This window comes from Diadema setosum, chromosome 4 (assembly GCF_964275005.1).
Source record: "Diadema setosum chromosome 4, eeDiaSeto1, whole genome shotgun sequence".
NCBI classification, from domain to species: Eukaryota; Metazoa; Echinodermata; class Echinoidea; order Diadematoida; family Diadematidae; genus Diadema; species Diadema setosum.
In genome coordinates, this window is record NC_092688.1 from 15,796,400 (window position 1) to 15,810,703 (window position 14,304).

The window sequence follows — 14,304 nt, forward strand, 5'->3', positions numbered from 1 at the left end:
CGCAACGCGCAACAATGATTACTCTGCTCTTGTTCTCCCATTACAGTACCACGTACAATTTTTGAAAGAAAAAGTGCAGTATACTCAGCTTAGAGCTACTTTACAGGAGAGGCAGTATGAAAAAAAAAAATAGCTCAGCCACAAGGTTTCCTTATGTAAACATCACCTAAAAAAAAAATGTTTGTACAGTGTACAAAAAAAGAGAATACGCTCGTACGTTATACGATAGTAAGCACCTCAAAAAATTCATACTTACAATAAGTACTGTACCAAGCGACTCATTCCAAGTGTGTGGTATGTGAGCTGGGCCCTGTTGCAAAAAAAGAAAAAATAGTTGAGATAAAGCATCAGTCAGGAAAGCAAACATAAGTCTCTGAATACTCAATTCTAATTAGCTGATACCTGACGTATGATTGATTTTCTTGATTGCATCTTTTTATGCAACAGATCCCTGGTGAGGATAGAGAGTTTTGGATAGTAGACTGTAGATGGCGGCATACCATTTTTTTTTCTCTCTCTGATCGATTCCATTATTCGGCTGTATCGATGGTCTGTTACGCATTTATACGGTGAATGCATAGTACACAAGGCCAGGCACAAGAAGTCGTGTATGCACACATTTTTTACATCGATTCTCATTACACAACTGCAAAGATGTCGACTGTTCTCTGTAACTTTGCGCGCAGAATTCTGCCACAAGTGAGGAGATCTGCAGGTAAGGGACAAATTCAATCTTAAATATATTCAGCATATTACCATTTTAGTCTATACTGAGTTATCAGTCGTTCTTCTTTTCGTCACATAATGACTCGAAAGTACATGACATACAGTCATCGCTGCAGCTCTGCAGGACAGCGCAGGATCCAGCGAGATGTGTGATTTCGAGGCGGGTAGCACCGGCGGATTATCTGATGGTTATCGGCTACGGACAAGGCCAGGGCAGGGGAGGCAGCACGGCCACGGCTGGCCATTAGATTTCGGCGAGGGAGTCAATCTCCATTTACTCTCTAAAATTGTTCTTTTTCCTGTTTTTGAGAATATCCACTAAAGCATAAGCAGTATTAAGTGCCAGTATTTACAGACATTAGCATCAGTGTGACCTTAGCTAGTGTAGTGAAGGTGGTACAGCAAGTGATTGGATTGTACTGTGTCATTGAACTGTCATTGACACAGCACAGTTTGTGAACAGTGCTGGTAGGGTGGAAAAAAGAGGGCTATCTAAAATTGAAATGAATAATTCCAAAGCAAAACTAAGGAAGAAGTGGAAGTGGAAGAGTATTTTCACTTAAAATATTATGGTAAGACTTCCTTCTAACGTCTGAGACTGAGTGGTTGTAGACCCCCCCCCCCCCCCACAAAAAAGAAAAGAAAAGGTAGAAAATATGTACTAAATTCTAAACTGTAAAAACTTAGAATTTAGGCCTACACTTGTAAATGGCTCAAATTTATACTTCCACCCATGATTGCTTTATTTGTAGGGTGCAAAAATTGAAAAGTCTGATGGATCGCATGTAAAATATTAACATTTAGTCGCTAGCAATTGGGTTCATTATAGGCTGGGCGTACATACACGATGTATTTGTAATTGTACGTGTGAAAGTGAATGAAGTGATCTGATTCTTGCACCACCGCTCACACCGAGGTCAAGTGGGTCACACTTTCTGGGTTCAGTTGTGCACTTGTGGTAATGCGGAGGTAAATACATACTATACTGTGCAGCAGTCATGGGCAGAGCCTACATGTGGTGATCACATCTGATTTTCCCCTTTTTATCATGACTAAAACTTTGTCACTTCACAATAGAAAATTATGCATTTTCAGAACTTACAGCTGTTTGAGTTTTTACAGTTTTATGCAATAGCAAGAATTGCGGTTTGTGTTGGGTTCCAGAGTCTTAGGGTTAGGATGAGGTTTAGCGTGTAGTGTACTGACATCTACGACTTATGCCACATATTCAGTTTTTGCTATCTAGATCATTCCAGACTCTGATGCTAGCTCCATGGGATATCATACTACTGCTGTGTGACGTTGAAGTGTCCCGGGTTTGATCTGCAATATTTGATACGTTTTGTTTCTCTTCATTTGATTTAATTGTTTTTGCATACCACATGTACATGTACATTGATGTTTACTACATGTACTAACATTAAGAATAGACATCAGGTGAACAATGGAGAGATGGAGAGCTGTGAGACAGAAATATATATATGTTCTTAAATTTAATATCAACTGTATGAATGATGTTTTCCCTAAAAATACCAATGTTCTTCCTAAAATACAATGTCCCTGTGTTTACTCAAACCCTATACAAAATAGACACTTTTTTTTTCTTTTCTTTTTAGTGGAGGGAGTCAAAAGAAAGTCTTTTCCAAATTTACAGCTGTCCATGGTCACTTCAAATCAAGCATATGCGATGAGAGCATGTCATATTATTCATTGAGTGCAGATGTCTTTCAACAGGACTTGACATTATGCAAAGGAAATGCATTTAAAACTACTGTAGCAAAAATCACTCTTTACATTGTATATTCAGGTTCAAATGCAATTTCACACCAGGCTCCTCTTCTGAAATTTCTGCTGGTTGTAGCCAGACTATCATCAGACAATCCAGAACACACAAATTACCAGGCACACTAGCCTCTGGGACTACAGACAGATGTACATGTAAAGTGGTGGAAAATCCGTGGGAATAAGCATGTTATTATGCACTTGATACACAAAGATTTGATGAGCATGTAATCTTTGTGGTTACATACCTTTTTGTCTTTCAAATATTTTGCTGTTTACTATTAATTGTTCTCTTATTGCTCATTTCCACAATGTGATTGAAATACTTTACCCCAAATTTTTATGTGTTGTGTACAATAGTATAGATGTGGAGATCTATTTCATTGGGATACTATTTCCACACAAATTACAGGTACATAATTTGTATTCACATACAGTTGTACATCTACCTATCACTTGATTGTAACAAAACATTTGAAGACTATACAAAATGTACATAATCATCACTGTTATGTCAAGTATTTGTTGAGAATAAGGACAGTCTTGGGTAAGTAAATAAAGTAACTCAAATAGCTCAAATTTGAGTAATAGCTGTGGGGAAGGGGAAATATTAACATTCAAACTGGCATTCTGTGTTCAAAGAAAATTATCTTCTAGCCATCGTTATTACCCCTGTATCAAAAAGCTTTTGATATCACATGATTATGCAGTTTTTCCAAGTGGAAAATAACAGAGTAAAGTTGTTCAATGTTGCCATCACAGTAATTCGGAGTTGGTTCATAATCTACTAATGCCCTGCAGGTCTCCACCGAAAATGTTCATTGTCGACTCTTGCCACATTACCTGAGGAGCATGAGATGCTTCGAAAGACATGCCGAGACTTTGCAGACAGGGAGCTGGCTCCAAATGCTGCAGAGTGGGACAAGAACCACATATATCCAGCTGAGCAGGTAATGGCCCAAGAAAGATGGACAAAGGTTCATCAGAAAAAAAGAAATAAGATAATGACTGAATATTCAGTGTACATGTGCAGCTTAATTGGAGACTTTTGAGATGTTATCAAACTTTATCACCTCTACAATTTTGAATATTTAGTTGCAATTAGAATATCATATGGAACTTTAAAAATTCTTTCTCAGTTTAGGTCCAATTTAATGAAATCTCCATCTTGTCCATCTTAGTTTGTCTTTTCATCTGGAAATGGTGCAGAAGTAAACTTACAATATGATCACAGTCTAAAAAGCCTGGTGGTAGTTGGCTTTATTTCATTACAGAGCTACAGTACACATTAAAGAAATGTTTAACTGTGATCTCAGATTAACTGTGATTATGTCAGCATGATTTTATAGTTGACCGGGAAAACAATCAGAGGAGTAATAGAGCAAGCAGTGAGAGATTGCTGTTAAAATACAGCAGAGAAAGGTGGCAATAAATTTTATCTTTAATCCTGTAGTCCCACATGTATTTGTTTATGTTCACCATATGTTCAAATATAACCATCAGCTATGCTGAGGGAAATTTGCTGGTCTGAACAATGTGGCAAATTTTGCTTATATCTAACAGTTCCAGCTACACAAGATTGCCATTAATTTCAGATTAGTGATCCTTTTCTTGATTTGTTTTGTTTTGTTTTGTTTTAATCAATGTATAGCTTGTAACAGTGTTTTCAGGGTATGGGCCTACTACCTTTTACAAGTATTTGCTACAGGCATTTCATGGATTGATATGACAGCTTTTAAATTGTTGAGTCCCTCATTGTGTTTGTCCCTCTTTGTCACTCAGGTAAAAGGACTAGGAGAGCTGGGGCTACTGGGTGTGTCTGTTCCAGAGAAGTACGGTGGCACAGGGCTGGACTACCTGGCCTATGCCATTGCCATGGAGGAGATCAGTAGAGGATGTGCTAGCACGGGGTGCATCATGTCAGTTAATAATGTGAGTGAGTAGCATGCTGCTCAAGTCTGTTGCAACATATTACTATTTACAGCATGTTACCCGTCTAGCTTTTCTCTAAAGAACTACCTAACGTCCATGCAAATTGAATTCCACAGTGATGATTGTGGTGATAGTGGTCGCCTATCTATATCTTTTCCCCATGAAAGTCTCAAAGTCCTACAGATTTTAGCACAATACACAACAGGTTCCCAAAGGCAGTGGATTATTAAACAGCTAGAGATGAAACTGATTGTGCTTTGTTCATCCTCTTAAATAAATTTCCATTCATTTTATACACCTAGATTTAAAACAATAACAGTCAGAGAGATGGCAACTATTGCTTTTTCAATTGTATTTTGTACCAAAATACTGCAGATTTCATGGAGAATACTGTTTCCCTAATTGTCATACTACACATGTCTATAACAGGGTAAATACAAATACAATTTTCAACCAAAACATGCCTTTTTAGCTCTCAGAATGCTGTTTACAAAGTTGGCATCCCTGCAGTCATGACAAAGGAATAGACATTGTTGAGTTGAGATCAGAACTCCTTTGTTACATAACCTATGCGAGTAGCTAGATCCTTTCTTATGAGAAAGGAAACTGTCGACATTTCAATAATAGATCGGAGCATATCTGTGTTGTAACAATTTGTTTTTGTTCAGGATTCAGTAACATTAGACGTTTTCACATCAGCCCGATAAAAATCCAAGCTCGAAATATTTTCCGCGATTGCAAATTAGAGCGCTATTTCATTTCTTATTCACATCAGCCCGAAGAGGGGGTAGCCCGAATAGTTAAAAATTTTAAAATAGCTAATTCGACAGCTGAGTATGTGCAAACAGCATCAGTAATGTGTGTGCCCTCTCAAAAATTCCTCGTGATTTGTATGCAGTTTGCCTCGATCGATAGGGTCACACACGCTAGGCATGATGGGATTCATCGCGCTAATTTCTCGAGTGGTTTTCACATTATCAAATAGCGCGCTACTATCCCGCTATTTCAGAAATTTCCCGAGTTGGAGTCGAGAAATTTTCTCGATCAGAGCGATACAATTAGCGCACTAATTTGTGTTCACATTATCAAATAGCGCGCTATTTCGCTATCGGGAAAATTTCCCAAGTCAGAAATAGCACGCTATTTCGAAAAACATCGGGCTGATGTGAAAACGCCTACTCTGGCCAAGATTATTAACTGTATGCAAAGAAATGTGGTTTGTCTATTTATGCATGTGTGTTTTATTTTTGTTTTTTTCTTTCAGTCTTTGTACCTGGGTCCCCTCATGGACTTTGGAACCGAGAAACAGAAGGACGAATTTGTCAGGCCTTTCCTGAATGGGGACAGAGTAGGATGCTTCGCTCTAAGTGAACCAGGTATACACAGCTGCCAACAAGTATAATGTATTTTTACAATACTTTAATAGTACACTGTATGTTTTTTTGTCATCCCCATCCCCTCAAAAAGATTACATCATAATTCAAAGGATATAGAAATATATTTCTGAAATGAAAGAAAAGGTGGGTATGTTATTGTGTAGGGGTTATTTCAGATTTGATTTAACATGATTGATCTATACAATGGTCTCTTTAAAAACAAACGAACAAATTAACAGAAACAAAATGCACTACATACCTTCAAATTGTAGTTGTGTTGGCCAAGAAAGCATGTAGCGCAAATTCATTTGTTACCTGTTTTGTGAAAGAACATAACTGATTGCTCAAGCACAAGTCAAAAATGAATTAATGAGCTTCCCAAACAAACATTGGAATTAGCACTGCATGCAGGCTTCAATGCCAAATTTTAACCTACAGTGACTTCCCTTGCTTCTCAGATCTTTGAAAATCAGTAGTACTGTTATCCCTTCAGTTGTATGCTTGTGGTTTGAGCTATTGAACTGGACAATATACTGTAAAAGTGGTTTCTTTCGCGTGCAGATACTTTCGCGGTTTCCATCGCTGCTGACTTTTTCGCGTGTGTTTTCATTCGCGGTCAGCAAAATCTGTGAATTCACAGCCGGCAAAAACTTTTATTTTGCACACGAAAACCCCAACTATAATCCAATTACTCTTTTATTTATTAAATAGAAATTAGAATTAAAGGCAGGCTTACCTGAAATCCCATCTCTCGAGTACTTTTTAACATGCTTGTACCTACATTGCGCGGTATCGCTGTGTGTGTGTCGAGCATCAATACACTCAATGCGCAGAATCTCCGTGTGTGCATGTGCGCAATAGCGTTGTAACAAGCAGCGAGTTCAAAACATTTTCGCGTGATGTTAAATTTGCGGTTCAACCTCAAAGCGCGAAAAGCGCGAAAATAAAACCACCGCGAAAGAAACCACTTTTACAGTAATGACTTTTGGTAACTGGAGATAAGTAAGCTTGAGTATTTATACTAAACAGCAATGCCACCATGTACATTACTATAACTTGATGATACTACACCCTTTGTGACTGAATGGTGTGTAATTGTGAAATTTCAGTGCTTAAGCATGGGTGTGTCTTCTAGATTTCATTGGTAAGATTGGAAGGGAAAGTAGTCTTTGAACAGACTGTCTCTTGTCTAGTCATCTGTGTAATGTTTGTAAAGTGGTCTACATGACGGAGAAAAACTGGACCAAGTATATTGTATATGGCTTCATCATGTTTACATAGACAATGGCAGTGACGCTGGAGCGGCATCAACTACAGCTTGTCTGGACGGTGACCACTGGGTGCTGAACGGGGCAAAAATGTGGATCACCAATGGATACGAAGCTGAGGCTACAGTGGTCTTTGCCAGGACAGATAAAGCTATGAAGCACAGGGTATGTCTAGTAACAGAAGATACCAATGTCAAATCCTCTTGATCTATGTATGGGACTACAGAGTGGAAGAGACAAGGTGTTCCTGACATGACTTATGATTTCAACCACATTTTATTCAGTAGGTAGATAGTGGTGAGACAGCACAAGTTAGGGGAGTATGTAGGGCAGCAGGTTCTCTGCTGTTTAATTGAATTTTAAAAATTATTGCGCGAAACGTCGAGGGCGGGGGGCAGATCCCCCCCCCCCTTGGCCTGATTAGGGTTAAAGATGAGAACAATGCTCACCATTATGCCTCCGACCATAGATAAGGGCTCTCTCCCCCAACACTCCCTTTTCCTCACTCTTGGTGATGTGATGATGAGAGGCCGAAAGCTTTGACAGTGTGAGGGACTTGCAGGGTACAGGAATCCAGCCAACTGCAACATAGAAGGAGTAGCCATCACTTTCTAGCTCTTCCAGTACAAATGTATCTGTCTGATTTAATTTCGAGGTGGCAGTGTGCACCAAATTTACATGTGCTGACTTTTAGCTCAAATATTGCCTTCAAAAAAGAAGAAATTTTTGTATAGTCCTTTTCCTGTGTTGAGTGCATTGTCTAGTCATATACAGTTAAGAAGTCATCTTTTGCTCGAGTTCAGCTCTTGCTCATGTGGTATGTACATTAAATTATTTTTTATTAATGATTATGACAGGATCACAATGGGAGATTTTTGGTTGGTCAAGTTGTGTTTTGGTTAGGGAAAGACTGAAAAAAATGATGATGTAAAGTTTTTATACTTTTATCTCATCTTTTCTCATCTCAAAGATAGTGATATCAGAAGCCATGTGAGTTTACCTACTGAGCTTTTTATCTTTTGCTGGACATTGCTTTTTGTCATGACATCAGCAAACATGTTATGTAACACCCCGTCTGGGCAAAGTGGACCAAATGCGCAGTGAGAAGTTCAGTGATAGCACCGCCAGCCGACTCCAGTTACACAATTTAATAGTGGCTATCAGAAACAATTAGGGGCCTGTTTTGTGAAGAATTGCATTTATGTTTCATCAATTTCATTTACAGAAACATACTCAATGCTCATTGTTTGTTTGTTTTTCATGCCTGCATGCATCGAACTATGATTACTGAAGCTTACAATAGTTGTGCGCCTCCTTATTAATTCAGGCTTAGGTCACTCCATGGCAATTTCTTGTGACCTGGAAAAGTCTGCATGTGTATTGCACGTCATATGACATGATGTTGCTAAACTTCATTTCTCTTTACCATCGTATAAGAAATTCACAACTTGATGTATTGATATTCAAGAAAGAAAATTGATTAAAGTCCAGTCATGTGTTAAAGGGGGAAAAAAAGAAAATAGATGTGCAAGTCACTTTGTAATTTTCTCAAATTCCATGGACACATGCCGAGCTACACACATTGAAATACAAATCTTTCCTTTCAACTGGCTATGTATTTCTTTTTAGGGAAACACAATGTCCAAAAAGTGTGAGATGTGTACACTCAACCAATGTCACTTAAAATTTGATAGAACCCTGCATTGTAAATTTGTGTATCCTGCTCCACCTGAAATAAACATAAAGTAATATTTATCTTGATACTTATTTCATAAGGGCACCCTATTGGATGTTTTAGAGCACGTTCCATGAAGCATTTGCTATATTCACAAGTTACATTAGTTACAGTTACCATAGCAACAGCTTGGAACAAGCCAGTCATTGTTTGATAAAAGTTGTTGATGACCGCAATGGCACATACTGTTTTTGTATCATACAAACTAACAGTGACGTCCATCTAATCGTAACATGGCAGATTCATGTATAAGGCTTGTGATCATCATAAGCTACAGTGAGTGAGCTCATCTTGACCAAAATTAATACGCTGGCAAATGACTGATCATTAACAATTCTGCTAACATATCGTGTGTGATTATTTGAAATAATTATAATTATCTTTATTGCCACATTCAGTCTTGATGTAGGCAAATGGTGGCACAGCGTACCATGCTACAGTGTACCGAGAGGGCTTTGGAGGAGGGTACTCGCATTTTAAAGGGGATGGCTAGTAACTGATCAGTGGGAATCAGTGGGAATGCTGGGGGATGATTGTTCCAATCCTTGTGGGGTTCATTTAAGAGTACATTATGATATATCTATTGTTGTGTGAAATTATTTGCTTCAGAATGGTCTCATATTCAAGTAATGTGCAGTTTAATCGCTCCGTCACTGTACAGGCATGCTAACCTGGAAACATTAAACTGCACATTACCTGAATATGAGACCATTCTGAAGCAAATAATTTTCACAGAACAATAGATACGTAATGTACTGTTAAATGAATCCCACAACGATCGCAACAATCATCCCCCAGCATTCGCACTGATTCCCACTGATCATTTACTAGCCATCCCCTTTAAGATATGCTCTGGCATGTTCGAAAACTGGAGACTGAATGCCCCCTATGACTTAGACGTCAGAAATCTACTCTTTAACTGGAATGTGAATACCATGGTAGTTCAATCTGATTTGGTGGGGGTATGACAAAGAGCTTAGAATGAGGAGGTACTAGAGTGTGAAGTATGCATACGCCCTGTACAATTGCTTTGTGAGAGCACGGGGAGACATGAGGTGGTAGGCTCACCCCTCATGCTAACACGCTAGCATAAGAGCACCGAGGAGTAGCCAAATCAAGAAGTGCATACTCGCATAAAAGTTAAAAAGTTCAAATGCACATTGTAAAAATGTTACTTGAGCGCGCGAAATCCGCCATTACTAAGTGGGTAATGGCAGCCTCCATGAAATCTCAAGACGCCGTTGTATAGCTCGCCGTCTAGTGATGGTGAGGAGAAAATCTCTTTGGTGTATGATTAAATCAGTGAGTCAATGACATGAAAGTTAATTAGCGGGTTAGAAAGTGATATGTAGGTGCTTACATTGAGTCTGTTCTTTAACGTGTATTTTTGTCATGACTAGCATACTGTGATGGTTGCATTTTTAAAGCTAGATCTTTATTTTCTTCTTCTGCTCTGTGGACCTGTCTCTTTTTGCAGGGTATCAGTGCCTTTGTCGTCCCCAAGCCATACGACGGCCTCTCACTCGGCAAGAAGGAGGACAAGCTGGGTATCAAGGCCACATCCACGTGTCAGCTCATCTTTGAAGACTGCCGCATCCCGAAGGAAAACATCCTGGGTCAGGAAGGGATGGGGTTCAAAATTGCTATGGTATGCCTGATTCTATTTTTTTTTTTCCATTTATTATTCGTTGATTTGTTGAGTAAATTAGTACAGAAGGTTTATGTATTCTATGGATTTAATAGTCACATAATATTTATGTATTTGAATTATCTAGGACAGTACAGCAAAATAGCTTCAAAAAGCTTGTGCAGCACAGTGGAATACATAATGTACATGTATGGATTAATTTTTTTGTGCTCAGCAAACAATTCATTATTATTACTACTCTTTTGCTAGCTCTGCTTTTGTTGTACCTTGTCTGTGTTTAGTTATTGTTACTCAGTTTATGTTGTTGCATTAAGGACATTACAATGTGATGAACCTCATTTTAATTGTTATGTACTAGATGATACAGAACATGTTGCATTCAAGTTCAGATTGTCCAATGATTATTTGTCAAGTGATATCAACGTGATTGTAATCAAGAGTCTTGAATGAAGTAGAACCTTAGACTTCCCAATTTCACTGACAAGATATTGATTTAGGGTTCAAAATAAGCTGCTTTACTTCCTAAATAGGATCTTACGGTATTCCAATATACAACAGTTATGCTACTTTTTGAAAAGTCTAAATGAAGGAGTTTAGTTGACACAATCACTTTGTCCATTAGCGTGTACTAGAATTCACTCATACCAGCAAGAAGGTCAGTCTCTATGAAGAGTTTTATTGCCAAACAACTTAATTTCCATTCTTGTTAAAGGTGCATAGTCCAGGTAATGTAGAGGGCGCTGTTGATGATACTGCCGATCACCGTTAGCATTGATACGAAGATTACCGAAGTTGAGCTGTCATCAAGAGTAAAGTGCGTAGGTGTTGCTAAGTAACGTTGCCTTCGTTGTCTTCTCTGCGCATCGCGCAGTCTGTAGTAATGCCAGGGTGCGTGCATATGTGCTTCTTATTATGACATCACAAAAGAAGTTTACTAAAGCTGTCATCCCCCTCAGCCGAATCATGAGCCGAACTGTGATCCGACCACTGACTACAGTGAATCGGACTTCTTCGGACTCGGGGAAGTGGGCCAAAGTGTAAGCGCTGAAGAGGAGTCGATAGCGTAGGTCTCTATAGGAAACTTGCGCCGTGCGCCCACGTATGCATTTGACTAAAACACCGGGACCATGCACCTTTAAGTTTAGATAGATGTATATGCAATTCAAAAACAAGGTATCATAGAAATATACCTTTAAAGGGGAGGTCCTGTTCTGGTTGATGATGGCACGTCGGGATGAAATTTTTTGGCAAGATAATGAGAAACTACTTATGAAATATGAAAGAGCATTGAAATTTATGGGGAATTCAAAGTTTGTTTGACAAAAATTGGTCTAGAAATGGCTGAGAAATGCAAAAATACGTCGTCCGATTAAAAGTGTGGGTCCCACACTTTCCCTGTGATACGACCTTACCTCCCTCTACCGTTTGAATTTGACTACATTGGGCTTGGGCTTTTTCAACCGTTATCTTCCGCACACGAGAGCGATGTGTACCGCACGGCTTGGTCTGGGAGGTTGACCTTTTCACCTCCGTGAATTTGGGAGAGAGACGGCGCGGCGTGGGAATATTGCGTAATCATGGGGGTTCATGGCACATTTGCAGAACTGTATGCACGTCGCGTGTGTGTGGAGTTCTGTGATCGCACTGCGCTATACATGTATATCAGCCGTCGCGTCGTTCCGTTTGTTTACTTGAGGGCACATAGTCTCCTTTCCTCGGTGTGATGCTGCGTATAGAGCTCTACGGATTCCGACGTGGCTCGAGAGCAACTAAAACAATTAGGTTTTGCAAGACGAGGTATACATACGTCTCCGACCCAGAAATCTCGCAAAAGAATATAGAACCTTTCGAAATGAGGCGTAAGGGACAACGAAGGGATCGCGATTATTGAAACTGGACAAGATGCATGCCTTCATCCCGTAGAAATGAACCGACGCGACACCTGGATCTACCGACCCCAGCTCGCGATGTCCTGAGTGAAAAAGTGAGTATACAGGCATTGAGTGTAGAAGTTTATAGTCAGTCCGACCCATCTTTATCCGTATAAGTGCATGATGTGAGAGCTTGAAGTTTATCTCGTGAAGAATATCCTGTGCCTGCTAGAAAAGATGTATGTAGGATGACCCACAAAAGACTTGATTAGTTTATTTTTTCACCTTGATTTTCAAGGTTTTTTGCGTGTAAAAAGTTCAGAAAAATAGATTTCTAAATAATGAATTTCGCAAGGAGTAATCGGCCAAACGAGAATGAAGTAGGGTCCCTTATGCCGAGGGTTCTTTGATCTGAAAATGAAATAAATGTCCTTATTCTGAAGCGTCCATAGTATTCTCAAGATTATGTGTATCGATCCGAAAACGAAATAAAGCTCGTTATTCCAAAAAGAAGATTCGTTAGTCAAAAATGAAGGAATGTTCGTTATTAATTCTAAAAGTGAATAATATGTGCCCAAAGAGAATGGGGAGGGGTGATTATAATTTCTGTCGAGTATAGTTTACATGAGATTTGGAAGGGGATGATCTACACTGTACTACTAGGTAGTATCAGAAACAGGGGAACACAATGGCGCGGCAGCATTACACCCTCGTCGTGTCATTTTCTTTTCCCTACCTTTGAGTAGCCCCTATTTATAATAACCGTTTCTACATCATATTACATAGCTCAGCCTTATGATGTAATTAATCTGTCATATCATAATCATAAAAATGAAGTATACAATACCTGCAACATAACGACTAACATGGCCGTTTGGCGGAGGTTCAGTGGTCCGATGCATCATGATTATGTGCGTGTGTTTGCGTATCATTTTCATTCAATTTTCTCTGCGTAGTATCCTATATACTTTTTTATATGTATTTTGATTTGTCTGCTTTTGTTTTCAAAGCTCTTCAATTACTGTTTGTTATTATTAAATTGACTGAGACGCTATATGCCGTAGAAGACTGTAGGTTGTTCATTCACTGTGTCAGTTTTGTCCATCTATGTAGATCGTATACATATTGTACATAGATCCATCATGATGAATTGCTGTTTGCTTTGATGCGCCCTTTTCTTTGAAGTGTGCTGAATAATTATGAAAGTTATGATAGATGGAAATATGATTTTTTTTTTTAATTTGACAAGCTATAAGATGATTTGCAGGTTGCATAATTCCATTTCCATTTCATAATTTGTTATCACAGTCAGTGGGAGCAGCTTGATGTCAGGTTCTAAAACTTTTTAGGATGTTATGATTATGTTCCCCGGATGAATCCCTTCTGAGAAGAAAAAAATAATAATCTTCAGATGTATTTTTTTTCTCAAAAGGGATTCATCCTGGGAACAATGTGTGTATAATTTTTCATAGATTGTCGGTTATGAATGCAACCAATGTCTTTTCCTTTTACACTTTCATCATAACAAGAAGTAGGCTATGGATACTCTACATCTCAAATGGCACTTTAGTGGTTTCTCGGGACCTCTGAAAATGAAATCAGACCACCAAACTTCTAAACAGTTTATATAATTATTTTGACGGTTCCATCGGAGAACTGTGTCGAAAAAAAAAATGCTTCCTTTCATTGGTAGGCCACGATACATTTCTTTTTTTCGGGCCATCAAAATTCGAATTGAACGTTTTTGTAAGCGATACGAACAGGACACCAAAAATAAATAAATAAATAAAACTCAAGTTTGTCTCGGAATTAAGCTGTGAAAACTCAATTGATTCCATTAACAGGGAACGCGGGATATTGCGATGAATCATGGTAGTCAATGAGATACGTTGTATTATACCCGACGTTACTCTTTCAATATACGTTCACGCGTGAAAAAAGAATGAATCTTAAATTCCACTGTATC

General features: G+C 38.7%; 1 protein-coding gene across 1 annotated transcript in view; it reads left to right on the top strand.

Annotated features, from left to right (window-relative positions):
- Positions 1-629: 629 nt before the first annotated feature.
- Positions 630-14,304, top strand: part of LOC140227576 (short-chain specific acyl-CoA dehydrogenase, mitochondrial-like) — a 29,610-nt gene continuing 15,935 nt past the window's right edge. Inside the window, exons 1-6 of the mRNA XM_072307991.1 lie at positions 630-715; positions 3,310-3,458; positions 4,291-4,440; positions 5,705-5,816; positions 7,098-7,249; positions 10,297-10,467. Coding sequence (XP_072164092.1) covers positions 655-715; positions 3,310-3,458; positions 4,291-4,440; positions 5,705-5,816; positions 7,098-7,249; positions 10,297-10,467 — 795 coding nt within the window. The 5' untranslated portion in view covers positions 630-654. The remainder of the gene's footprint in view (positions 716-3,309; positions 3,459-4,290; positions 4,441-5,704; positions 5,817-7,097; positions 7,250-10,296; positions 10,468-14,304) is intronic.